General features: G+C 56.2%; 2 protein-coding genes across 7 annotated transcripts; one reads left to right on the top strand and one right to left on the bottom strand.

Annotated features, from left to right (window-relative positions):
- Positions 1-7,440: 7,440 nt before the first annotated feature.
- On the top strand, positions 7,441-16,112 carry HPCA (hippocalcin). Of its 3 annotated transcripts, none has more exons than XM_003812537.6 (4): positions 7,441-7,572; positions 10,333-10,731; positions 14,990-15,095; positions 15,231-16,112. In XM_003812537.6, exons 2-4 carry the CDS (start codon positions 10,354-10,356, stop codon positions 15,326-15,328), a joined length of 582 nt encoding a protein of 193 aa, XP_003812585.1. In that variant the 5' UTR covers positions 7,441-7,572; positions 10,333-10,353; the 3' UTR covers positions 15,329-16,112. The 3 variants fall into 3 exon arrangements, with proteins under 3 accessions (XP_003812585.1, XP_003812584.1, XP_014199971.1); XM_003812536.4 differs by lacking the exon at positions 7,441-7,572 and adding an exon at positions 7,868-7,970; XM_014344485.4 differs by lacking the exon at positions 7,441-7,572 and adding an exon at positions 8,881-9,018.
- On the bottom strand, positions 16,061-22,873 carry TMEM54 (transmembrane protein 54). 4 transcript variants are annotated; one of them, XM_034960583.3, is made up of 6 exons: positions 22,687-22,871; positions 19,592-19,785; positions 17,376-17,435; positions 17,021-17,209; positions 16,771-16,905; positions 16,061-16,399 (listed from the first exon to the last, which is right to left on the bottom strand). In XM_034960583.3, the coding sequence occupies exons 1-6, from the start codon at positions 22,700-22,702 to the stop codon at positions 16,271-16,273; spliced, it is 723 nt and encodes a 240-aa protein (XP_034816474.3). In that variant the 5' UTR covers positions 22,703-22,871; the 3' UTR covers positions 16,061-16,270. The 4 variants fall into 4 exon arrangements, with proteins under 4 accessions (XP_034816474.3, XP_034816477.3, XP_034816485.3 ...); XM_034960586.3 differs by having other exon boundaries at positions 16,061-16,345; positions 22,687-22,866; XM_034960594.3 differs by lacking the exon at positions 17,376-17,435 and having other exon boundaries at positions 22,687-22,873.
- Positions 22,874-26,686: the final 3,813 nt, after the last annotated feature.

Genomic DNA, 26,686 nt, shown 5'->3' with positions numbered 1-26,686 from the left:
GGAGGGAGACAAATTGGGAGCACAGGGTTCCTGGGATAGGGCAACCTTGGACTCCGGGGTGGGGTTCTGGAACTCTGGGTACCCCTGGACCCTCTGGGAAGTCTTCTCACTCCTCCAAGGAAGCCTGGCCCACTGGAAAGAGCTCGGAGACAGAGCTGGGTTCTAGCTTGCCTCTGGCTCTAACCCCATGCATAGTCTCAGGGAGGGAACTGGGGTGCCAGCAGCAGTCTAGAGCTGGGGTGTGACCTTTCCTCTCACTAGGGCACCTGCCGGCAAAGCTGTGTGAATGTGTATCCCAGAGCCCTGAAGTGTCACGGAGCAGCCTCCTTCACGTGCGCTACCCTCCACAGTGTCTTGTAGGTTCCCCACAGCAGCTCTGCAAGGGAGGCAAGGCTCAGCTACATGCACAGTCCCTCCGCCCCCAGAGCCACACCACACAGGTGGCTGGGAATTCCAACCACTTTTCTGGGTCATGAGGAGCAGGCTGGGAGGAGAATCCCCCAGGGCTATGGGCAGTGGATGCAGCGTTCAGCCTGGACAACCCCAGCAGAGCTGGGCCGCTGGAAGGCTTCTGGGAGGCAAATCCCGGTTTAGGGGGCACTTTTTAATTTTTATTTCACTTATTTATTTAGAGACAGGGTCTCGCTCACTGCAACCTCCATTTCCCGGGCTCAACAATCCTCCTGGCTCAGCCTCCTGATTACACACCCAGCTAATTAAAAAAAAATTTTTTTTTTGTAGAGATGGGGTCTCACCATGTTGCCCAGGCTGGTCTCAAACTCCTGGCCTCCAGCAATCCTCATGCCTCGGCTTCCCCAAGTTTCTTTCTTTTTTTTTTGAGATGGAGTCTCGCTCTGTCTACCAGGCTGGAGTGCAGTGGTACAATCTCCGCTCACTGCAAGCTCCGCCTCCCAGGTTCACGCCATTCTCCTGCCTCAGCCTCCCGAGTAGCTGGGACTACAGGCGCCCGCCACCAGGCCCGGCTGATTTTTTGTATTTTTAGTAGAGATGGGGTTTCACCGTGTTAGCCAGTCTCGATCTCCTGACCGCGTGACCCGCCTGCCTTGGTCTCTCAAAGTGCTGGGATTACAGGGGTGAGCCACCGCGCCTGGCCCGAGGAAGTTTCTTTTAAAATCTTAATTTGGGGCTGGGCTTGGTGGCTCACGCCTGTAATCCCAACAGTTTGGGAGGCAGAGGCGGGTGGATCACAAGGTCAGGCATTCGAGAACAGCCTGGCCATCATAGTGAAACCCTGTCTCAACTAAAAATACAAAAAATTAGGCCAGGCATGGTGGCTCACACCTGTAATCCCAGCACTTTGGGAGGCGGAGGCGGGCGGATCACCTGAGGTCAGGAGTTCAAGACCAGCCTGACCAACATGGAGAAACCCTGTCTCTACTCAAAGTACAAAATTAGCCGGGCGTGGTGGTGCATGCCTGTAATCCCAGCTACTTGGGAGGCTGAGGCAGGAGAATCACTTGCACCTGGGAGGCAGAGGTTGCGGTGAGCCGAGATCACGCCATCTCCAGCCTGGGCAACAAGAGCAAAACTCCATCTCATAAAACAAACAAACAAAAACCAAGAAGCCAGGCATGGTGGCGCATGCCTGTAATCCCACCTATTTGGGAGGCTGAGGCACGAGAATCACTTGAACCTGGGAGGCGGAGGTTGCAGTGAGCTGAGATTGCATCACTGGACTCCAGCCCAGGTGACAGTGCAAGACTCCGTGTCAAAAAAAAAAAAATCTTGGCCGGGCACGGTGGCTCATGCCTGTAATCCCAGCACTTTGGGAGGCCAAGGTGGGCAGATCACAAGGTTAGAAGATTGAGACCATCCTGGCTAACACGGTGAAACCTCGTCTCTATTAAAAAAAAAAAAAAAAAAACAATTAGCCGGGCGTGATGGCGGGCACCTGTAGTCCCAGCTACTCGAGAGGCTGAGTCAGGAGAATGGCGCGAACCCAGGAGGCAGAGCTTGCAGTGAGCCGAAATCACGCCACTGCACTCCAGCCTGGGCAATAGAGCGAGACTCCGTCTCAAAAAAAAAAAAAAAATCTTAATTTTGACTCAAGTCTCAAATATCCTCCATGTCCAGGTTTTAATACATTCAGACAGAAGGGAATATAAAGTTAGAAGTGAAGACTCAGCCTCCTGCCCTCCACTCCACTTCCAAGAAGTGACTGGTCCCTTTGCCATGACCCAGGAATGATTTTCAAACGGTCCCGTCCAAGATAGACCAAGAGAAGTGGCAGGATTGAGCTCCCCAGCAATGGAATTATGGAAGAAAGATCTCAATGTTTTGATTACAGAGGCTGTGAAGGGGCCACTTCTAATTGAGGGGAGCAGAAACAGGGCAGGCCTGGCTGGGTGATCTCAGGCAAGTCACTGTCCCTCTCTGGTCAACTCCTGAGGCCCTTCCAGCTATGAGTTGCTTTCACCAGCAAAAAGAAAAGTGATTACTCTGCTGGGCAAGTGTGGCCTGGATGTGACCCCAGATGCTGGCATTACTTCACCCATCCCACCAAGGCCAACTCCCATATGGGAGAGATTAGGGCTGAGAGAGGGTCAGGGAGCCCCTTCATCTGGTGTGGGGAAGATCCTGGTCATCCGGGGCAGGGGTTGCTGGGCTGGTGGGACATTATTAGGGGAAAGGAAGGTAGAGGGAGAAGAGATGGGGTGGAAGATGAGGGTTAAGGCATGTCTTAGAGAGCCTCTGGTAGGCAGCGGGGAGCCATGGAAGGTTATTAAGCAGGGAGGAAGGTAATCAGATTTAGAGAAACTGATCAGAGCAGGGGAGCTGTGGGAAGGCCAGAGCTGTAATACCAGGCAGATATGACCAGGAAGTCAGTGGCACTGTGGAGAAGAGGGCAGGTCTGAGACCTCCTCTGCTACAATGGGCCGGACTTGGGAAGAAGGCAGGTGTGGGAGTGAGGAAGAGGGAGGGGTCCTAGATGGGGTGGGGCCTCAGCCTCCTTTGGTGGATGGAGGGGGCCCAAGGGCCGGACAGGCTGTGGGAGAAGGTGATGGGGTGACCATTGGCAGGCTTACGTCAGGGTGTCTGTGGGCTTCTGGCAGCAAGTCCCAGAAGTGGCTGGAAAGGCAGGTTTTACAGAAAATGGACCAGAGGGGTTGTTTTTGCCAACTTTCCCAAAAAGACAAAAGCCCATGCCAGGATTTGAACCTGGATCTGTCACCCCAGGAAATCCGTACTCTCATATTGAGGAACCAGCTAAGATGCAGCACTTTCTCTATCTCTTGGGCTCCCTGACAGTGGACTTGGCATGGAACTGGGTGCTTTTACCCAGGAGTCAGGGCTCTTCTTGGGGACCCATTGGAGCCATCTCCATCTTGCAGAGCTCAGCAGCCTCAGGGGCTCTCCCAGCAGGATCTTCAAGCCCAGACTTCTGTTTGGAGAAGGACCATCTCAAGCAGCCCCAGCCTTCCTGATCTCCCAACACCAGGGGTTGCCTAGAAGCCACATGGAGCCCTGTGAGTACTGACAGCCAACATTAGCTGGGCACTGACTGGGCGCAGGCGCTATGCCAGGCACCTCGCAGCTCCCTCCCTCTTAATCCTCACAGCAGCCCTTCCAGTGCTATTATTATTGTTTCCATTTACAGACCAGGAAACCAACCAAAGCTTCCAGAGGTCAAGGACCTTGTCCCGCTCCTCTACGGGGTGGGTAACGCTGCTGTGTGACCTGGGCTCCGCATATAAAGTGAGGGACTTTGCTTGAGGGCCCCCAGCACCTCACACTCCATCCCTGACTTTGGGTCTGTGGTTCCAGCTCCCAGGACTTTCCCACCTCCCGCCCCAGCGTGCTGTTTCTTAGGGCCCAGCTCCCTTGGGAACAGCCAGGCCCGTCCCCTCCCCCTCCCGGGCTGTGCTCCTGGCAGCTCTGCCGCCCTAGGCTCTGGTCCGGGGGTGGTCCCTGGCAGAGAGGGGGCTGGGCAGAAGATGGGATGCTGGCGCTGAGATGCGGGGTATTTGGAGACCCCCAGGCCCCCACCTCAGAGCCCGCTGTGCTCTAGGCTGGGGTGGGCAGGGCCTTTTGGAAAGGGGTGGCTTGGGGTTTTAATCACTTTTTCAATGTTTGTTTGTGTAATTCAGCCCCGAAATGCTTTTCCCTCCATCTGTCCCACCATCTGCTCCTGTCAGGATTTTCCAAACCGTTTGGGACCAAAGAGGCAACAAGGTGGAGGGTGGGGGGTAGGGGATGGGGGAGTAGGGTGGCTGGGCCTCTGAGGGGGCTGGGTAGGGGCCACCTTCACCCACTTCATTGAGAGGTTTCCAGAGAGGTCTGGGGCTCCTGAGTCACACAGAACTGGGTTCAATTTTTTCTTTTTTTAGAGACAGGGTCTTGCTTTGTTGCCCAGGCTGGAGTGCAGTGGCGCAATCATAGCTCAAATTCCTCAAAATTCCTGGGCTCAAGCAATTCTCCCACCTCAGCCTCTCAAGTAGCTTAGACTACAGGCGCCTGCCACCATGCCCAACTAATTTTTGCTTTTTTTTTGAGACGGAGTCTCACTCTGTTGCCCAGGCTGGAGTGCAGTGGCGCAATCTCGGCTCACTGCAAGCTCTGCCTTCCGGGTTCACACCGTTCTCCTGCCTCAGCCTCCTGAGTAGCTGGGACTACAGGCGCCCACCACCATGCCCAGCTAATTTTTTTGTATTTTTAGTAGAGACGAGGTTTTACCGTGTTAGCCAGGATGGTCTTGATCTCCTGACCTCGTGATCCAACCCCCTTGGCCTCCCAAAGTGCTGGGATTACCGGTGTGAACCATCGCGCCCGGCCAATTTTTGCATTTTTTTGTAGAGACGGGGTCTCACTTCATTGCCCAGGCTGAACTTGAACTCCTGGCCTTCAGTGATCCTCCCTCCTCAGCCTCCGAAAGTGCTGGGGGTATGGATGTGAACCGCCATACTTGGCCAGAACTGGGTTCAAATTCTGACACTGTTGCTTTCTTGCTGTGTTACCTCAGACAGGTGACTTTACTTCTCTGAGCCCCAGTTTTCCTATGTGTAAAATGGCAGTTAACATTATTGATTCCTCAGAATCATTGAAGATCCAGTGAGGTGACGTGTGCAGAGAACTCTACACACTATAGGCGCTTGAGATATCACGTCTCTCTCTCTGGCATCCCAGGAGCAGTTCTGTCCCTCCCTTGGTAGTGGTAGAGGAGGGTAGTCGGCCCTGATTTATGTGCCCTCTCCTGCCTCCTCAGATGCTGGGGACTTCCCCTCCCCTGGAACTTGCTGGCCCTTCCATGGACCCTGCCACTGCCTGGCTCTCTCAATTACCTGCCTCTGCTTCTACCCCACCCCTGCCTCTCCCTCCTCCTGGGCGCCTCAGTCTGAGGTGGGAGGGACTAAGTATCACCAGCAAGGACACAGCCCCACACACAAGAGGCTTCCAGGGTCAGGAGGCCTCATTCATTCGTGCTTACATCACCTGTCTGAACTCTCTGCTCAGAAAGGGGAAGAGACTTGCTCTGGGTTGTCCAGAGCGAGGGACCCAGGCCCGCAGCCCAGCTGCCCCTCAGCCCCCCTTTTCATGGCCATATCTTAGAGCACTAGGGCTTGGACCAAGGGCCGTGTTGTGCAGTGTGGGGAGCCCTGAACCTTCTTTGGCTGTTGGGGGGTGGGCTTGCAATGCTTCTTAGTCCCTCTGAAAGGTGCAGGTGGCTGATGGGAAGTAGCAGCAGAACCCACTAGGGCCCACACTCTGCCTCCAGAACCACCTACACAGTCTAGGTGCAGGGAAAGACAAAGGCAGGAGGGGCTCATGGGGATGTGAGACATGGCCTTGCCTTCCAAAACCCCTATCTACTGGGGAGACAGAATACAGACTGGGGGTCCGAAGGCAGGGCACCAGAGTCACCCTCAAAGAAGAAAGATGGTTGGTGGTGGGGGTGGGGAGAAGTCAGCCCCTGAGGGGGTGAGCCTGCAGGAGGCTGAACTGGGGAAGTGGGGAGAAGGCAAAGAGGGAGCTGAGCAGCCCAAGATGGGGATAAACTGAGTCCCCCAAGGATAAAGAGAAGGATCCAGACCACTCAGGAGAGAGAGGAAGGGGTGATGGGGGAGGGGGCTGAGGAGGTGAGGGAGGGTGGGACCGTCTCCCCGACCCCAGCACAGCTGGCCCCCCAGGCCTGGTGGGGAAATGGGAGGGAGCTTGCCACTGGAGGGCCCTGGGGTGGGGGCTGAGCAGCGAGTCTCTCCCAGCCCCCAGGTCCTCACGCAGGAGGCAGCTGGGAACCACCCACGCTCATCTGGCGTCTCTCACGCCTCCACTGGGGGTCCCAACATCAGAGCCAAGGCACACAGTGAAGCCGGTGTTCCGGAGAGCCCAGCTGTCCCCACCCCACCCCGGCTCCTCAGTTCCTCCAGCCGAGATCTCCCCACCTGCCTCCAAGCAGGAGGGACTAAGGCTAGACTCTGAGGACTTGAGAGGCTCAGTCTGGGAGCCTGGAGGCGGAGCCCTGGGGTGCCAGGAGGGGCTGAGCTGCCGATGCTGAAGAAACTCTGGGCTGGGAAGGGCCCTCTGGGCAGATGGCAAATGCTGCCGGCTTTACCTGCGAAGTAAATCCAGAAACCAGACCCACCCCGGCCATCTCTCAGCCTGAAATGGCCCCTTCTCCCACCTTGCCCCCAACTCCTCAAAGTCTCTTCTTGACATAATAACCCAAGGAAGCTGTCCACATGGAGGTCACACCCTCTCACTCTGCTCAAAGCCCCCCAGGACTTCCCATCTCATCTGGAATAAAAAGCCTAAAGTCATTGTCATAGGCCCCAAGGCTCTGGATGGCCCCAATGGCAATTACCATTCTAACTGCCACACCCAAATCCCAACGTTTAAAAACACATGTCTAATATCGACATGTATATTGTGTCCATTGTTTATTGTCTGCGCCTGTAGTCCCACTACCTAGACAGAACAATGCTGGCCGCAGAACTAGTGTTTTATATGTATTTGTGGAATGAATGGATGAGGGCGCACACACTGGAAAAATCACTTAACCCCTTTGAGCCCATTTCTTCATGGGGACAATAAGGACCAACCCCTAGAAATGGAAAAGGGACAAAATCTCAGCCCAGCATGCGGAGAATGTTGCTGAGGCTGGGGGCAGGAGGAGCTGGGCTAGGGGTCATCGACTCTGGAGAGGAGCTGTGCGGTCGGCAGGCAGTGGGTAGGTGCCACAGGATCCCTAGGCAGATGTTCTGCCCTCCTGTCATGGCCTGCACAATCAGGCTGGGGAGGGAGGAAGGGAGGGGGTTTCCTTGATTGGAGGGGGGAGTGGGAGGAGCAGCTGACACCAAAGTTGGGAGGTGGGATTAATTCTGAGAGGGGGGTCGGGGTGAGGTCTGGAGTGGTGGGTTTGAGATGGGGGCCGGCTCGCCAAGGTGGAGGTGGGGAAGGGGGCGTGTCTGGTCCCCTACCCCGAAGACCTCAGTAGCTGGAGGAATGGGCGCTCCACGCTCCCAGCTCCGTTAGTTGGGAGTTGAGGCGCAGGAGCAGGGAGGGTGCCCAGGGTGCCAATTCGGCCCTCGAAGCGACGTGCGGCTCAGAGCCCAGGTGGGTATGGGGAAGGAAGCGGGGCGGAGTGGCCTGGGATCGCCCCCGGCTCAGGAGAGAGACCTCTTGGCACTACCGTGTCCCTTCATTCCGGCCACCAGAGCCGAGGTGCCGAGGAGAGGGGCGCCGCGATCCTCCTCCCCGGGCAGGGTGCTCCCTCGAGGGGGACCGGGGAACTGAGGGCGTCCCCTTCTCTCTCCGGGGCGGGGGTGGGGGGCGGAGCCCAGCGCGCCGCTCCCCAGCCCCCAGGGCTGGCGGGGACCCCCCCAGGGGAGGGGCTCCGGGTGAGCGCTGCGGGGCGTCTCCCTCGCAGTCCCGCCCGCCCCTCCTGCCGCCCCTGCCGCGCGCGCCGCAGCAGCGCCGCCTTCCCTGCGCAGTCGGTGTCTCCGCGTCGCTGGGTGAGTGGGAGCAGCTCCAGCCGGGGCCGGGGGATGAGGGCAGGGGGTTCCCGGAGCCGGGGGCCCACGTCCAGGGCTTCCTAACACCGCCGCTCCCGGGCTTCCCGGGAATCCTTGCCCCGGGTGGCGGGGGCGCTGGGGACTGGGAAGCGCGCGGTGCTCTCCAGGGTCCTGACCGCCGAGTGGCCGGCCCCTAGGAACCGCGTTCGACCGCCCTGGAGCGCCCCCTCCAGGAGGGGCCACGCGCCGGGCGCTGTCCTAGTGCTGAGCGGATGGAGGCGGGGGCTGGGGGACAGAGCTGAGGGAGGTTTGGAGCGGGTCCCCGGGGCTGGCTTCTCAGGTCGAGCTGAGGGGGTTCTTCCCATATGGGGGACTGGAGGTCTTTGCGGGCAGCTGAATCTTCTTGCAACCTGGAGTGGCAACTCCGAGGGTGGCAGGGCCCAGGGGGCACTGGAGGAGCTCTCCTGCTCCGCGCATCTCTCTGCCCCCACCCCGGTGACCCAGTTCCTTGGACCTTGAGGAGGGCAGTGAGGGACATGCCCCAGCCCTTCTCATTTCCTTAGCCCTTTCCCACTCACTTGTCCGGTGGGTCCTTAGCCTGGGCCATAAGAGGCTGGTCTAGAAAGGAGGGGCACCAACTTACAGAAACATGCATGTGACACACCGCCGAGGACACACACGGGTCCTCCAAATGGCCACACGGGCTCATTCCCTCACGCTGTGACGGGTGCATACCTGATCACATGCACATCTGAGGCACATGCAGGGACATAGATGGAAAGACACGGCAGGCAAATGCAATGCAAAAACCAGCGGTACACATCATGCATGAGCACATGCACTCACAACACACCCATTCACATGTGTGCAGAGCTTCATGCACATGTATGCACAAGGAAGCCCCTCCTTGCCCCAAGTGGGTGGGGGTCACCTGCACACACGCCTACATCCTTGTGCAGAACTGGCTGGCTGTTTCCTCTTCATTGCCTTCTACTCAGCCTCCACAATCTAACCTGCACTCAGGGGACCTTTCAGGACTAGATGAAGGGTAAGTGTTGGGGAGGCTTGGATGGGCTTGGGGGGGGGTCTCCTTGGAAAAGGGGCCCCGAGCAGGTCTGGGAAGGTTTGCAGCTCCCTCTCCTGGGACCTGGCAGCACCCCTGGGAAAACAGAAGGAAAACAAAGAAAAATGGCAAGGGTGCCTGAAGGTCCCACGTGCAGCTGGCCATGTGAGAGGTGTCGGCATGCGAGTTGGCGTGTGATGGCATGTGTGAGACATGTGGGGTCGTGGGCTGGTGTGTCTTGATGCACAGGGTATGGGAGTTGTGCGTGGTGCCATGTGTCGATTCGTGTGAGTTGTGGAGCAGAGGGAATGTCGTCATGTGTGGAGGCATGCTGACCCATGGGTGGGCGTGGGCTGGTACGTGAGTGGCATGGGATCCAGGGTGTGGATCTGGTGAGCTATGAAGCATACAGTTATCGGTATACATTCATTTGCACAGTTTTTGCATGAGTTTTGTGGCACCTGGGTATATGTAAGTCATTTTTATTTATTTAACACTTATGTAGCACTTATCTATGCAGCCATGGTTCTAAGGGCTTCACACATATTAACTAATTTAATCCCCAAAACAATCCTCTTAGGTAAGTACTGTTATTACCCCACTTTAAAGATAAGGCAGAGAGAGTTTAAGGAACTTGCCCAAGGTCACATAGCTGGTAAGAGGAGGAGCTGGGATTCAAACCTAGGTGATCTGACTCTGGAGCCCACAGTAACACCTCCCTCTGCTGCCTCTTGTTGGGCACACCTGTCAGAGGGAGAACAGGGCAGTGTCTGGGCTGCGGGTATATTCAGTGCTGAGCAGGCACATGTGAGGCAATGAGAAGGCAGTGGGTAGGACGGAGGAGGATCAGAAGGTTTTTCTGCACCTCTGTGGGCAACTCTAGGAGTCAGCCTCATAATGCCATGGCTGTGTGACCTGAAGCAGCCACCTCACGTCTGTAAGCCTGCCTTCTCATCTGTAAAATGGGGCAAATCCCCATACAACCTGTTGCGAAAGTGAATTGGTGTGCATTTGTGAAGGCTTAGTGGCTGGCACCTAGAAGGGCCTCAGTAAATGTGAACCACCCTTCCCTTCCTCCCTCTCCCAGGAAAGTGTATGGTCCAGGGAGATGGTGTGGAGCATGGCATAGATACAGGATGCCTGGGTCTAGGCTGTGTGACCTTGGGCCAGTTCCTCTCTTTCACTGGGCCAAACAAGAGGCAGGGATGGCTGTTGGCAGGGGGGCCCATCTGGAGCAGTGTCTAGTAGCCAGGAGGGCCTGATCACTCCTCTCTGCCCTTGACCCCCTTGGGGACCCAGGTGGGACTTGGCTCGGCGGCCATGGGCAAGCAGAACAGCAAGCTGCGGCCCGAGATGTTGCAGGACCTGCGAGAGAACACAGAGTTCTCAGAGCTGGAGCTGCAGGAGTGGTACAAGGGCTTCCTCAAGGACTGCCCCACAGGAATCCTCAATGTGGATGAGTTCAAGAAGATCTACGCCAACTTCTTTCCCTATGGTGACGCCTCCAAGTTTGCCGAGCACGTCTTCCGCACCTTTGACACCAACAGCGATGGCACCATAGACTTTCGGGAGTTCATCATTGCGCTGAGCGTGACCTCGCGCGGCCGCCTGGAGCAGAAGCTCATGTGGGCCTTCAGCATGTATGACCTGGACGGCAACGGCTACATCAGCCGGGAGGAGATGCTGGAGATCGTGCAGGTGGGCCCCTGGGCCCCTCAGAATGCCAGGCACAGGGCCTGGCAGCTTGCACCCACCACCCCTTTTGATCCTCTCAGCAGACCTCGTAGGCATGTGGTGGCAGGGGATATTCTTGCAATCCCATTTTAAAAATTGTTTTTAGGAAATATTTCCCATTTAAAGAAAAGTTGAGAAAACTCCCCTATACCCTTTACCCAGATTCACCAATTAACATTTTCCCACAGTTGCTTCATCATTATCAGTGTGTGTGTGCGTGTGTGCACACTAGTGTGTAACATTTTCTTGCTGTTCTGAACATTGGCCCTTTACCCCTGGATACATTAGGATATATTTCCTAAAAATAAGGACATTCTCTTACATAACCCATAATATGATTACCAAAGCCAGGATATTTAACATAGAAACAATGCTATTATCTAATCTACCAACCATATTCCAATTTTGCCAACGGTCTCCATAATGTTCTTTATAGCATTTTTGGCCCTGACCTGGGGTCATGCATTGCATCTAGTTCTCATGTCTCTTTAGCCCCCTTTAATCTGGAATAGCTCCTCATCCTTTCTTTATCTTTTATGAATTGACATTTCTGCAGAGCACAGTCCAGCTATGTCTAGTTGATCCTCATTTACACCAGAGGAAACGGATGCTCAGAGAGATAAAGGCACTTGCTTGAGGCCACACAGCCTGTGTGAGTGGGCCATCTGGCACCACTGTCTACATTCCATCTGGATACCCAGCCATCTTCTAACTAATTGATTGAGGGCCCACTATGAGCCTAGCATTGAGTGAGGTGCTCATGAGCTCAGTGCGTGCTTACAACAACCCCATGAGGCTCAGAGAGGTGAGGTGATATGCCCAAAATCACACAGCACATAAGTGGAGAAAAGCTCTGGCTGGCCACTACTTAGAGCTGTCTACTGAGAGGGCTCTGGACTCATAGCCAGGAGGTCTGGCTTCCAGTTCTGGAAGTGGCCTTCAATCTTAGGTTGCTCATCTGTACGCTGATACTGACTTCACAAGGAGATTTAAGGACCAGATATAAATGCCTTTTGTTAGTACAAGTTTAAGTGTGCTGCATGTTAGCTTTATTTCAGAAACCACCCATCCCTTCAGCCCAGCCTTGAAGATGGCCAGGGCTCTGGTTCTATTTTATCTGCCTTTTTCCTAAGCCTTTACACGTTTTTTCACCTGTAAAGTGGGGGTGTTAATCCCCTGCCTCACAAGGCTATTGCAGGGATAGAGTGAGATAAGGACTTGAGCGGAAGGCTTGGCATATAATTGGTACTTGGTAGACATTAGCAATTGTCTGTTATTATTTTCTCCTCTGCACATCCTCTGCTCTAGCCAGAAGGGCCTTTTCAGCATCTTTGAAATGTGCCCTGACTAATCCTGTCATGCAGCTTTGCACAAGCTCTTGCCCCCTTTCCTTCTGCATCTCTGAATCCTTTCCCTTCTGGTCCCTCAGCTCCACAGACTGCTGCCCCAGCCAGTGCTGGACTCTTGACTTTGGCTTCTCCTCTTGCTAAGGTCTGGGCCTGCTCTCCAGGTGGAGATGTGATGCCCTCCCCATACCTATGGCTAGAAAGGGGAAAGCCCTAATGTTTGCCATGGACTCCTGTGAGCCAGGCATTTGACTCTTTAGTTGCTTGATGGTAGGGGGATCTGGGGGTCCTGATGGTAGGGCCAGGTGGCCAGAATGGTGGAGGATCACCCGGACATGGACAGCAGCTGGGTACTGACTATCTGAAGGAATGTTGGCATTTTACCACTTAGTGTGCTGCACTGGTGTGTACTGGTAAACCCCAATCCTGCTGGAGCCACCACGCCCGGGCGTCAGTCAAGCTAGACCCATTCCCTGGGCATCCTCAGGACCCCTTTCTGGTGGCCTCTGCTATCCAGGCCCTGGCTTCTTTTAGGGCAGCCCGGGGGCCCCAGACAGCTGGTGCACACAGAGATCTGCAAGCCCCAGTGCCTGATTAATGACAAGTTGGCTCCCATGAAACCATGAGTAAGCAGCAATTCCAGACAATTAGTTAGGAGGCCCAGGAGAAGGCTATCACAGGGTTACTGGTCACTGGCCCAGTTCTTCTCAAGACCGAGCCCTCTGCCAGGTAGTGGACACACTGGAGAGGAAGAGACTGCGCCTCTTGGGGCTCCCACTCTGGTGGGGGAGACAGATGTGTAGGTCACACTGACAAGCTCAGTGACAGGGGTGTAAAGGTGTCATCTGGGAACCAGGGGACTGAGTGGCAGGGAAGACTTGAGGATGTGGAGGATGAATAATGACTATAATATGAGCTGCTGTTTACTGACCACCCACTCTAGCCAGCCACAGTTCCTCACACATAATCTCATTTAATCTGAGGAAACTGAGGCTCACAGATACATATATGTCCAAGGCTACACAGTTAGTGAGTAGTTCAACCAGGACACCACTCCAGGTCCATCTAACTTTAGAAACTTGAGACTACCAGACCCCTCTATTCATGTGCTGGTCAGACAGGTAGTGATATCCAGTCACAACTGTGGCTACCATTCATTGAGCAGTTACTACAGACCGGGTCTAATGCTAAAGGCCCTGCTGATTATCACCACCCCACACTGCCCAAGCATCCCTCCAGCAGCTAAGAGGGAACAGGTACAAATCGAGTCTCTGCCATCAATTTCCTTCTGAGCCTCAGTTTCTTATCTGGAAAATGGGGATCATGATACCTGTTTTTCAGGGCTTGCGTGAGGTTTAGAAATAGTGCATGTGAAGTACCTGGCACAGAGCGGGCCCCTGATAAGTGGTACTTAGTATTGTTATTCCAGGCAAAGACTGTAAATGCTGGAGAATCTGAAGGGCCAGGGGTGTTTGGCTGTTGGCAGAATCACCCAGCCAGGGGAGACCTGATGGAGGAGGGTCAGCAGTGGACAGATTGTAAAGCATCTTAAATCCCAAGGGCTGAATGGTTTGAATTTGGTACAGAGGGCAGTGGGAAGTGCCAATGGCTTTTAAATAGGGAAGTCCCTGCCTGGTCCCAGGTTCTGGGGATATGGGCATTAGCTAGACGTCCATGTTTGCAGGAACAACCCTGCAAAGACATAATTACTTCTGGAGAGATGTCTGCAAAGGAAAAGTCCGCCAGGCTCTGGGCCCATATGCACCCTGACCCAGCCTGGGTTGGAGAAGACCTCGCTAAGAAAACAGCTTGTAAACTGAGCCCCAAGGAGAAGTGGGAAGCAGCAGCAGGAGCTGGGTGCAAGGCGGGCCTAAGAGGAGGCCTGTGTGTGACGGGAGTGAGGGGGTGGTGTGCAGGCTGGGGACGTAACAGTGGAGATCTGTGTTCGGAAAGAGCTTTCAGAGGCAGCATGGGGGACAGACCCGAGGGACAGAGGCTGGAAGAGACCAGTGTGGAGGCTGAAGCTGGATCTGAGGCAGCAGAAGTTTATGGGATGGGAGAAGGGAGGCTTCTTGGAGGAAGTGTCAGTCGGGTAAAGCTGGAAGATTGAGGAGACAGGTTCGGTCCTTGAGCTCCATGGCACTGCGACCCAGGCTACAGGCCAAGCCCTACGTGCTCTGTACATTTAGCGCAAGAACTCTCTTTCACGTCGCCTCGGGAGCTACTGCACGTGGCGGCTGCCGCCCTCTGCCTAGCCCAGCCTAGCCAAGCCTGGCGGTCCCTGCCCGCTGCAGATGCTCATTTGCATTCATTTGCATACTGTTCCCCGCCCCTCTGGGCCCAGCTGCCTCTGGCCCTCCAGCCCGCGCCGCGCCCCCTGCCGGCAGCAGACGGCCCCGCAGCGCAGTGCCGCCCCCTTGGCCCGGCGCCCCCTTTCGACCACCGAGCGCGGGCCGCTCTGGGCCCGGGTGCCAGCCCGGTACTTACCCCCGACCCGCGTCCCGGGCACGCGCTCCTGAGCCCGCCGCTCCAGGCCCTCCACTGTCGGGCCCCGGTGTCCTCCAACATCTCTCCCGACCCCTGCGCCCCCAAATTCCCGGCGCCCGCTCGGAGCTTTCACCTGCGGCGCCTTTGCTCCTTTCCCACCCAGCCCTCCAAGGGAGCGCGGCAGGGCCCGCCCGATAGCCCTCTTTTCTGGGAGGCCTTCCCGGACACGCCTTCCCGAAGCCCTCGGCTCCCCACGCCTCCGTGATTCCCCACTCCACCTTGCCCAGGCGGGGGCAGCAAACGTCAGAGAGGCCGGGGGCGCCTCTGAATCTTGCGGGTGGGGGCTCGGGCAGGCTCCTCTCACTCCCCGCCTCCCCTCCCGCCCCCAGGCCATTTACAAGATGGTTTCGTCCGTGATGAAGATGCCGGAGGACGAGTCGACCCCGGAAAAGAGGACTGAGAAAATCTTCCGCCAAATGGACACAAACAACGACGGTGAGGGGCAGGGGCGGGACGGGGTGGACGGGGCGGGCGCCTTTCCCTCCCTCCCTCCCTGCCTCCCTTTCCCGCTCCGCCTCCCCTCGCTAGGCTGCCGCCTCCTCCCCCATCACCGCTCCCCTCGCCCTGCAGGCAAGCTGTCCTTGGAGGAGTTCATCCGCGGGGCCAAAAGCGACCCGTCCATCGTGCGTCTGCTGCAGTGCGACCCCAGCAGCGCCTCCCAGTTCTGAGAGGAGCCAGGTTCCCCTTCCTCCCTCCCTTCACCGGCCCCCTCCCGGCTCTTAGCTTCCACTCCCTTGTGTGTATTCTGGCTGGGGGCCAGATTGGGGAAGCCCTTCTCCCCGGGTCTGCCCTGTGGGGGGCTTCCGGAAAAGGGAACCCTGCGGTACCCCCAGGCCAAAGCAAGTAAGCGGTTAGCACCCCCCAATCCCAGAGGCAACAATAGAGACACAGGCTGGGTTGGTCTGCCCCTCAGTCAGGCCCCCTTACCCACCCACCAGCCCCGAGGCCAGACCCCTCCCCCAAAGGGGCAGTCCCCTTCTTGCAGGTCTCAGCTTGCGGGGTGGGGGGAGTCATGCCCAGGGGAGGAGACTTTTTATCTGGAGGGGAGAGAAGGATTCTAGGGGTGTGGAGTTGGAGAAAGAGGCTTCCTTGAGCCACCCTTCCCACCCCAGCCCTTGCTGGTCCCTAGGCCAAGCCACCAAGTGAAACCTTCCAGTATACTAGCCCGCCAGCTGTGGGTCCCAGAAAGCCAGCCTGCCTTTTAGCACTTGGATACACACAGACCCACGGAGCTCTCTGTGTTTGGCCTCTCACACACACACAGGCCCATAGACAGATGGGCAGATGCACCCAGAGCCCCATGCACAGTGTCCTGCGTGGGAAAGAGGCACGGTCCCCCCGGCTGAGCCCCTGTCCTCCCCTCTGTCCCCCCAACCGCCCCCCCTGCATGCAGCCAAATGGAGCATCTCTGTTCTTTTTAATAATTTCAGAATAAAGTCTCATTTCAGTGCAGTGGGCTGGGTGGTGGGGGAGAGGGTTGAAAGCCCCACTTGGGTCCCCGAGGGTCCATTGAGCCCTCTCAGGCCAGCTCCAGGAATCCTGGCCTGGTCACAGAGCAGAGTTGCTTGCAGGGTCCTAGTGGCCATCGGGCCTGGGCAGGACATCATCTCTCAGAGGGTCAGAGGCTCAGAGCTGGTGCAGCTCAGCAGGTCACGGCCCTCCACCAGCTCTGGGTTCTCCCGCATCTGCAGAGACACAGGAGGCTGCCAGACCCACTGGTTCTCAGCCTGGGTCTCCTCCTCCAGGACATCCGGGAAATGGAAGGAGGTGAGGGCTGGAAGCCTCTCTGGGGGCAAAGGGGCATCACTACCCACTCCACTGCAAGAGCCAGGCCTGACCTTTGCAATGCCCTCAGTGCGAGCCCAGACACCCCTGCCCCTCCCTCAAGACTCATCCTGGGCCCTAGGAGAGCCAGGTGTCAGCTGTGTGACTCTGCTGGGAGATCTCACCTCTCCCAGCCTCCAGGCCTCTCCCTTTGCTCCTGGGGAGAAAACTTCTGCCCCATTTCTCAAGGTGGGGGCCCATACATAGGGGTGGGGCAGAGCAGCTTGGGCACCCTGGCAGGGGCTCCCAGGAAATTCGGGGAGTCAGGGCTGTGGAGGGAACTTACCATGTGGTGGCTGCTTTTCCCCCACCAGGGCCTCAGCTCCAGCAGCTGGTGGGTGAGCTGAGCACAGCGTACAGCAAACACATTCTCCGCCACGCAGAGCACTAGGGCGATGCCCCAGAGGCACAGGCTGGAGCTCTGCGGGGCATGGGGCAGAGATGGCTGGCTGGAGTTGGGGGTGGAGGGTGGATTCCAAGAGCCCTTCCCACCCGTGTGAGGGCCTGGTGCCACTATTCCAGGCCTAGGTACTCACATAAATGCGTGTGGGGTCGAAGGGACAGTCAGGTGCGAGGGCCAGTAGTTCAGAGCTCCCAAAAGTGCAGGCAGCCAGCAGTGCCTTGCCCTGGGTGGCAAAGGTCACGGCGATGGAGGCCAAGAGGCCGAGGGCACAGGTCAGAGAAAGGAGAGCACAGGCCACGCTCGAGCTAAACACTGTCCAGCGCTGGACGGGGGAGGCCACTGGTCAATGGGCGTCGTGCTTGGCCCCCATGGGCAGCTCTGGCCTCCCTGAGGGTCAGCCTTACCCTCTCCAAGGAGGCCAGGCCCTTGGCAGGTGGCTGCTGCCCCTACCCTTCCCTCACAGCCCCATCCCAGGAGGCACCACGTACCAGGGGGGTGCTAGGGAGGTAGCGTGACAACACGATGGCTGCGATGCCTGAAGTGATGACCTGTAGGGAAGGCTCAAGTCAGCCCTGACTCCTTGGCTGGAGGAACAGGGGCAGGGGGATCAGGGCCACTCTGGGATAATGATCTCACCGGCGCCAACCATTGCCCTCCAGACTCCCCCACCCCTCACCTGCTGCTTAGCCTGGGCCTCACATCTCCATCTGCCTCCTCATAGTCCAGCCTGACATGATGTTTCTAAAACAGTCACTCCCTCTCTACAACCTTCCATGAGTCCCCACTCCTAAGGCTGTGTCTCAAGCAGGTTCATGTATCCTGGGGCCACCGGGGCATGCCAGGGTATGCATGGGACACCCCTTTCTGGAATGAAAAAGATTGTGGAAGAAACTAACCCAGTTAGCAAGGAACTAAAATCAAAATTGTTACATTGAAACAAACCAAGACATGTTATGGAGTAGAATTTTAAATCTCTGGGAGTATTTTCAATGATTCCAGGCTCTCAGTGACCAGATCCCAGCCCCAACCCTGTTGGCTTCTCAGCCCTACCTGGGCTACCTTCCTCCCTCACTGCTCTGGATGTGGATGCCCATACACAGCCTGCTCAGGACACTGCCCATGCACCCTCTCACCTTCCTGCTCCTCTGCCCGTGTGGATCCTGCAAGCCCTGCTCAGGTTTGCACACGTTTCCCTAACCAGCCTCCATCCCAAGGGGTGGGGCTACCCCACAGTTCAGCCCAACAGCTGCCCTCTGGATCTTTGGGGTCCACCCAGCCAGCCTTCCTCCTGATGTTCCTCACTGGACCAGGCTTGGGCCAGACCCATCTGAGGCAGGTGGTATGACGGGGTCCTGGGTTCCAGGCCCAGCATGTCTTTAGTTCACATGAGAGCCACAACAGAGTGCCTCATCTCTGTGGGCTTAGCCCCACTCTGCAGGATGAGCTGACAGAAAGGACACTGGTTTTGGTGTCAGACACAAATAGTTTCCAATCTGGTTTGGCTTCTGTGTATCAGCAGGAGGTTGGGTGAATCCCTGAGTCTTGGTTTCCTCTTTTGTGAAACAGGGATAATAATGGCCCCCAGTTGCTGGGAGCAGTGAGGATTAACCGAGTAAGTGAGGGGAAGGCTGAAGTGGTCCAGCTCAAAGTCCATCCTGGTGGACCTCCTCACCCTGAGCTCACTGCCTTCCCTGCCTTCCTCACAACAGTATTAGAGGAACTCCAAGGACCCTGCACACATCCACCCATCCCAGCCCTGTCCCACCAACAGAGCCTCTCTTTCTTGCTGGGACCTATGACCCCCATTCTCCCAAGCCTTGAGGCCAGCAGGCTGTCTGAGCTTTATTTTGCAAGGGAGGAACAGGCCTAGAGAGAGAAATAAGTCCCTCAGCCAGGAGAAGGCAGGGATGGAACTCAGACACTGATGTGCGGGAGGATCTTCCCCCGAGGCTGTGGCCACTTGTGCTGACCGGCAAGAAAGAGCTTTAGAAACTTGAGACTACCAGACCCCTCCATTCATGTGCTAGTCAAACAGGTACTGATATCTGGTCACAACCGTGGCTACCATTCATTGAGCAGTTGCTACAGACCGGGCCTAATGCTAAGCTCCTGCCAAATTGGTTTTCTCAGAATCTCCAGAACAGATCTTAGTCATTTCCACCTCCAACCTTCCCGTCTCCCGTTCTCTGTACTCGGAATGCCATCTCAGCTTCCTTTCCTGCCTATGCTAGCCTCAGCATGCCAATATGTAGGTTCTGGTCATGGCAGCCTGTCTGTGAACTCCTGCTCATCCATCAATACCCAGGTCAGAGGCCTGCACTCTGTGAAACCCTCCGGCACCCTCCCAAGCTCACCTCCTGCTCCTTTCTTCTGTCCAGTGGTGCTGTGGCTATTCCTCGATGTAATAATCATCCTAGCTCACAGTAGTGGGTGCTAACAACATGCCATGCCAGACACTGTGCTAAGCACTTTGTGTGGATGATCTCATCAGTACCCATTAGGACCCTCAGAGGTAAACACTGTTACCATCTCCATTTGATAGATGAAGAAGTTGAGTGACTTGGGCAGTTGGTAAGTGGCAGACAAACGGTTAGTCCTTGAGGCTGTCTGCTTACCACCACAGGCTCTGGGTGGGGACCTGTTGAAGACCCTTCAAGCCCCCTCCAGCCTCCTCCCAGCAACCACCCTCCCAGCCTGGCCATACCACGATGGCAGAAGTGACAGAGAGGATGTTGACCACGCAGTACTGCAGAGCCACCGCATCTTGAGGGGTGCCCACGTAGCGCAGCACTGTGCCATGGAACAGGGCAGCTGTGATGAAGCTCACATGGCCCAGCACCACCAGCACCAGGCCTGTCTTCATCAGCACCTTCCGGAAGTCGCCCACACTCAGGCCTCCTGTGGGGGACAGCTATGTCAGGGCTGTGCGTGGGGCTTATCCTGCTGGGCAGAAGGGGAAGCTGAGGCCCTGGCCCTAGTGATGGACATTGGGTTCTAAATGTATTTCTGAATGACTTGGAGCCAGTAACTTGTCTTCTTTGAGCCTTGGTCTCCTCATCCATAAAAGGGGTTCGGGATGCCTTTGTGAGAATCCTTGGGACTCTAAGGCTGGACAAGCACACAGGTGGCTCTTAGCAGTAGCGCTTGTTAGTGTTCAAGGTCATGAGTGGGGGGCGCTAGCTCAGGTCTCTAGCTCTAGACTTCGAGATCCTTCCACTAAGCTCCCCATTCACTGATTCGTGTGTTCACTACACATGTTCACAGAGTGTCTGCTCTGTGCCAGGCCCTGGGGTACCACGGTGAGCTCCACAGTCACTCTCCAGGCCACAAGGAGCCAGAGTTCATTGGGCAGGAATTGGGCCCTGCTTGGTACTCAGATTCATGGATAGGGCCTGGTACACAGCAGATGCTGACACTGCTGCTGAACTGAACTGCCCAGAGCCAGGTGACTTGGGGAGGTAACTCAAGGCTCTGAATCTCCATGTCCCCATCTGTAAAATGGGAAGAAGAACCTTGCCTCTCAGTGGGTCCATGAGGAAGTGGATGGGAAAGTGTGGTGTACCCTGAGGGTACTGGGAAAAGCAAGCTCTCAGTGCAGGGGGAACCTGGCAGGATGGAGTGAGTGGGGGAAGCTGGGATCAAAAGAACACTGGGACTCATTCAGATGCTCTCAGTGGCCAAGTGGCTGCCCAGCCCTACCTGCACATGCCGGCTCCCGACCTGCTGTCTGAAATTTGCCCATAAGTCCTAGCTCTGCCTTCAAGGAGACACACCACACCCCCTGGCCCTGCCAGCCGCTCACTAGAGCCAGCTCTGAGACTTGAAGACTGTGGTCAGGCCCTAGAACTAAACATCCCCTTCTTTAGCTGCTTCTGATGGGATGTGACTCTGAGTCCCTTCCTAGACCTCCCTCTCCTCATCTGTGGTAGAGCGGTTTGGTCATATTTAATATATGGTAGCTCTGCAGCTGAAAAAAAAAAAAGAAAAAAAGAGGCTGGGCACAGTGGTCATGCCTCTAATCCCAGCACTTTGGGAGGGCAAGGTGGGAGAATCACTTAAAGCCAGGAGTTCAAGACCAGCCTGATGAACATAGCAAGATCCCATCTCTACCAAAAAGATAAAAATAAAAAATTAGGCAGGCATGGTGGTGCATGCCTCTAGTCCCAGTTATTCAGGAGGCTGAGGCAGAAGGATCTTCTGAGCCCAGGAGGTGGAGGCCACAGTGAGCTATAATCGTGCCATTGCACTCCAGCCTGGGCTACAGAGCCAGAGACCCCGTCTAAAAAAAAATGAAATCTCTACACTGGACGCTCTGGGACATCTGTCCCAAGCTGTGCCAAGAGACAGTCCCCAGGGAGCAGGAAGGGATGGGGCTATTCAGTCACAGACTTGCTGTGTGACCATGCACCAGCCCCTCCCCTCTGGGCCCCAAGTTCCACATCTATAAAATGGGGAGGCATTGGTCCAGCCAGTGTCTGAGACCCCTGGAGACTGCAGGACCCTCTGGAGCTGAACCAGGTCTAGCAGAAGCAGAGGGCAGACGATGGGCTGGACAGGCACCATGAGACTGGAATAGCATTGTGAAGATGGACTGCCAGCCAAGCAGGAAGGGGCATGGCAGCTTCAGCGCAGGAGCCTGACCCACCTCACCCCCTCCACCCACCTACCTGGGAGCTCGGTGTCTACCTTCCAGCTGAGGGCTGGACTCAATAACAACAGCATCCCAGGACCAAGACTTTGGTCAAAGAGGAGGCACGGTGCCAGCATGGGGCTGTGCCTGGAGCACTGGACTGAGCCTGGAGCAGTCCTTGACTTTTTAAATTAAATTGATTGAGACAGAGTCTTACTCTGTAGCCCAGGCTGGAGTGCACTGGCCTGATCGTGGCTCACTGAAACCTCTGCCTCCTGGGCTCAGGTGATCCTTCCACCTCAGCCTCCTGAGTAGCCAGGCTAAATTTTTTTTTCTTTATTTAAATTTTTTGTAGAGACGGATTTCACTATGCTGGCCAGGCTAGTCTCTCCTGGACTCAAGCGATCCGCCTGCCTCGGCCTCCCAGAGTGCTGCCTCCCAGATGAAGCCCAGCTGGCTTCATTTCTGTCTTACCACTGTGGGAGCGCATAGCAGCGCAGCCGGCAAGGTGCTAAGCGCTTTACTCTTAGAAGCTGCCCTCATCCTCATAGTAGTCCTAGGAGGTGGGAACTACTGTCCCCCTCTTACAGACAAAGAAACTGAGGCTCACAAGGTCTCTCGGCTAGACAGCGGGGATGCCCCAGGACTCTGCTGCCCACAAGCAGCATCACCGTGCCCAGGCAGTGGAAGGAGGGGGCACATTAGTCCCGCTCCCCCGCTGCTGATTCTTTTTGCCCACGGCTTTCCTTCCTGGCCTCGGGAGAGTGGAGAGTATGTAAGTGGGAGCCCCTTGTAAGGCTGGGGAAGCTGAGGCCTGGCCCCGGGGTCCCTTCTGGGTAAGATGGGGCTGCTCTCTCCAGCGTCTCCTCTGCCGCCCACCCGGGGGTCCCCGAGGGCAGTCGTGCGCCTCCGCAGGAAAGGCAAGAGAGGGCGAGGGTAAGAGACGCTACAGCCACATCGAGAAGACACCCGCAGCGCTCCTCCCCTCCATTTCACTGCTGGGGAAACTGAGGCCCAGAGAGGAAAGTGACCCGACCCCGGCCTCGTAGTAAGTTAGAGGCAGAGCAGGTGGCCTGGCCCCCTGGGGGCTCGGACTCCGGGCTCAGTGCTCCGCTCCTGTGGGAGGGTTGGGGTGGTTCGGGGCCTCCCGCGCGCCCCCCGTCGCTCACCGAGGCGCAGACACATGTCGGCTCCGCGCTGGTCCCGCCCCCGGCTTCAGCGCGGCTCCCGAGGCTGCGGGCCGCCGGGGGACCCTGCTCCCATCCCGCTGGCCAGTCGCCCGCGCGCCCCGCACCGCCGCGCTCGCCCACTTCCCGCCCGGAGCCCGGGGCTGGGCGGCGCCGGGCCGGCCTCCCTTCCCGTCACCCCCCGGGCCGCCCGGCCCCGCAGCGCCCCCGCGGCTCGTGCGCCTCCCGGCCGGTCGGACCGGCTGAGCAGCCCGTGGCCCGCCCGCTGAGTCAGGCGCCGCCCCGCCCGGCCCGCCCGGCGCCGAGCCGCCCTCCCTCAGCCCACCGGCGGCGGCGGGCCCGCTCTAGAAAGGGAAACTGAGGCTCTGAGGAGCCGCCCCGCGCGGGCCCACGGCAAGTTGGGGGTTGCCGGCGTAGCTGTGGTTACTGTGACCTGGTTGTGGCGCTTGGGCGGAAAGCCCCCGGGCCCAAGGCTGGGACGGAGAGGGGCAGCAGGGGCAGTGAAAGAGCTGCTGGGGATTGGGGTCTGCCCCTGCCTGCTGTGTGACCTCAGGCAAATCGCCTCCCCTCTCTGCGCTTACCTTTAGCGCCCGCGAGTCTTGTCTTCCACGCTGAAAAAGGCGCTTTAAGTCTCCTTCTTAGTCGGGAGGGCCTTCAGTTCCGTCCTTGGAAAATCAGGGATAATTCCTGTCCCCGAAGGTCGTGGTGAGACAAAATAGGATACAAAAATTAGGTAAGAAAGCGCTTTCGGCCGGGCGCGGCGGCTCATGCCTGTAATCTCAGCACTTTGGAAGGCCTAGGCAAGCAGATCACCTGAGGTCAGGAATTCGAGACCTGTCTGGCCATCATGGTGAAAACCCCCCCGCCCCCCCGCCCCCCCGCCCCCCGCCCCGTCTCTACTAAAAATACAAAAATTAGCCGGATGTGGTGGGGCAAGCCTGTAATCCCAGCTACTCTGGAGGCTGAGGCAGGAGAATCGCTTGAACCCGGGAGGCAGACGTTACAGTGAGCTGAGATCTCGCCACTCCATCTCAAAACAACAAAACAACAACAACACGCTTTGGAAACTCTCCAGACTGTCTGTATGGACAAAGTGTAGACCTAGCAAGAGCACATAGTAGGAGCTTTATTAGTACTGCTCTGGGTTGCTGAGCCCTTTAATGTGTCAGGATGGACCCCAGTGAGGTCCCTTGTTAGTCTCAGCATCCCTTTGGCAGAGGTACCATTCCTGCACCTTTGGGCTCAGAGACCACAGACCACTCACCCAAGACCACCAGCTGGAAGTGGTGGAGTAGGCAGGAGCCTGGAATCCCCTTGGGTCTCTGTGCCCAAGTTCTGTAGAGTGGCCACACTGTGGCCACCTCCCTGGGCTCTTTCGGTCCTTGGAGGCACTATGGGAACTGGGCAACATCTGTTCACAGCTTGCCCCACTTACCCCACTGGGCAGTGTCCCAGAGGCCAGGGGCTGGCTGGCTGTCTCTGGGTGCTTGCTTGGAGCCTGTCCTGGGGGCTGTCCACTGTCTGTGTGTCTTTCTGCACACCTGTGCTGACACCTGCGGCGCTGTGTGTGTTGGGCAGTTGGGTCAGATGTAGAGCCTCTGGAGTTTGGAGAACGCATTAACACCATGGGAGGGAGTGGAGCCATTTCTCCTAGGAAGCCCCCCGGGGCATCCCATCTGGTAACCCCCCAGCAGAGCTGCTTCCCTGTCACCTGCTGTCTGAAGGGGGATAATGTGCAGGGAATTCCGGGTGGGGAGACAGATTTGTCAGGTGGAAGGGAAGATGGGGGCAGTTTATGAAGACATCGGGCTGGCATCGGAATGTTGATGTCCTCAGACAATCTTTTAGTAGGGCAATTTGGGTAGTACTTACTCATATTATAAATGTTCAGACACTTGTGGCCGGGTGCGGTGGCTCATGCCTGTAATCCCAGCTCTTTGGGAGGCCAAGGTGGGCGGATCACGAGGTCAGGAGATCGAGACCATCCTGGCTAACACGATGAAACCCCGTCTCTACTAAAAATACAAAAAAAAAAAAAAAAAATTAGCCAGCGTGGTGACGGGCGCCTGTAGGCAGGAGCTGAGGCAGGAGAATGGCGTGAACCTGGGAGGTGGAGCTTGCAGTGAGCCGAGATCGGGCCACTACACTCCAGCCTGGGTGACAGAGTGAGACTCCGTCTCAAAAAAAAAAAAAATGTTCAGACACTTGTAACTGTGGCCCAGAAATTCCATTTGTAGATCTTTATCCTACGCACCAGAGTGCAAAGATATGCATGCATCTAATGGTGTTTGTGGACAAACTGTTCCTAATAGCAAGCAATGGCACCAAAGTGATAACCAAGAGCGATGCAGGAGAGTGACGGGAAGGATTTTGCTTTTTGTTTTACACATGGCTGTATGGTTGAAGTTGGAGTCTTAGAATGAATTCTGCCTTGGTTTTGTTGAAAAGAAAGGAAGGGCCGGCCTGGCGCAGTGGCTCATGCCTGTAATCCCAGCACTTTGGGAGGCCAAGGCAGGTGGATCACTTGAGGCCAGGAGTTCGAGATCTGCCTGGCCAACATAGCAAAACCACCATCTCTACTAAAAATACAAAAATTAGCTGGGCATGGTGGCAGGCGCCTGTAATCCCAGCTACTCAGGAGGCTGAGGGAGGAGAATCCCTTGAACCCGGAAAGCAGGGGTTGCAGTGAACCGAGATTGTGCCACTGCACTCCAGCCTGGGCAATAGAGCAAGACTCTGTCTCAAAAAAAAAAAAAAAAGAAAAAGAAAAAAAGAAAAGAAAAGAAAAAATAAAAAGAAAGGAAGGGCCCCTTCATCACCACTGCCCTGCCCTCATTCCACCAACAGCTTGTGATGCCAATGCCCATCTCCCAGGGGCTGCCCCGGAGAGCACAGGTGGTCACTGCAAAGCCGATGTCAAACCTCATGTGTGTGCATGGATGTGGCTTCTCTATCAGTCAGTGTCAGGCAGTCCTCTTGACTCTAACCCCTGCTGGAGGCTTCTGGAATTAGGTTGGGGACCTTTTAAATGCTTTTGTTTCCAGATGCATAGATGATGATTCTCTTTTATCCTTGGAAAAACACAGAATTAAAGATAATCACTCCATTTTACAGATGAGAAAATTGAGGCCCAGAGAGGTAAAGGACTTTTTAAAGACCCTACAACATATATTGGTGGTAAAGCTGAGACCTGAACCTGGACCTGTCTGACTGTGAGGCTGCTCCTGACTTCTGAGTGTGTGTGTGTTGGGGGTGGGGAGAGCCACAGTCCCCAGGAGTGTGCCTGCCCTCTGGGACCTCTGAGGAAGGAAAACTTTCCACCTGCTTCTCTCCAGACCATAATTTCCCAGCCATCAGCCAACCTCAGCGGTCTGAAGTTATTGCCACTTCTTTTCCTTATTGCCATGTGGCCAAAGTCCATCAGTGCCAGCTACCTGGCAAGCCTTGGCCTCTGCTCCACCCCTCTGCACGCTGGCCTGAGGTTCTGGAAAGAACTCCAGGTCTGAGCTCTAGTTCCTTATCCTCCATCAACTCACTGTGATATCCTGGCAGCTCACTGCCATTTCCTGGGCCTCAGTTTCCCTATCTGTCAAATGGGGATAATGATTTTCTTTCCAGGTTTCCCAGATTTTTTGAGCCATCAATGACTTGCGAGATATGAAAGTTCATTGGAAGCTAGCCAGAGAAATACAAATAGCAGTTATCTTCCTGGTACATTTAACAACCAGGTGTGGCCCGTGCACTTAGCTGGGAGCTGGATCTCCCCAGGGCAGGGGCTCCCATGGGGCTGCTTAGCTGGGAAGGTGGGTTCGGGCTGCCAGTCCCTGTGCATCCCCTCCTCAATTTAAAGAAGGTTGCCATCCCTCCCTGATTTTAAGAACTGTTCCTCCATGTAAGTAAAGCCATCACACACAACTGTACCAGATTCTAGTTTATGTATGTATATACCTGTATATAAAACTAAAAACCAACTGACCATGCT

The sequence above is a fragment of the Pan paniscus genome, chromosome 1 (genome assembly GCF_029289425.2).
Source record: "Pan paniscus chromosome 1, NHGRI_mPanPan1-v2.0_pri, whole genome shotgun sequence".
NCBI lineage: Eukaryota > Metazoa > Chordata > Mammalia > Primates > Hominidae > Pan > Pan paniscus.
The sequence above is the reverse complement of the archived record's forward strand: the minus strand, read 5'-3'. Positions and strand labels throughout refer to the sequence as shown.

Coding starts and splice junctions, on each gene's coding strand:
- HPCA (XM_003812537.6), top strand. CDS start 10,354: ATGGGCAAGCAGAACAGCAAGCTGCGGCCCGAGATGTTGCAGGACCTG. Junction 10,732..14,989: donor AGATGCTGGAGATCGTGCAG/GTGGGCCCCTGG, acceptor TCCCGCCCCCAG/GCCATTTACAAGATGGTTTC. Junction 15,096..15,230: donor AATGGACACAAACAACGACG/GTGAGGGGCAGG, acceptor CTCGCCCTGCAG/GCAAGCTGTCCTTGGAGGAG.
- TMEM54 (XM_034960583.3), bottom strand. Junction 17,436..19,591: donor CTGTCACTTCTGCCATCGTG/GTATGGCCAGGC, acceptor CCTTCCCTACAG/GTCATCACTTCAGGCATCGC. Junction 16,400..16,770: donor GGAAAAGCAGCCACCACATG/GTAAGTTCCCTC, acceptor GATGTCCTGGAG/GAGGAGACCCAGGCTGAGAA.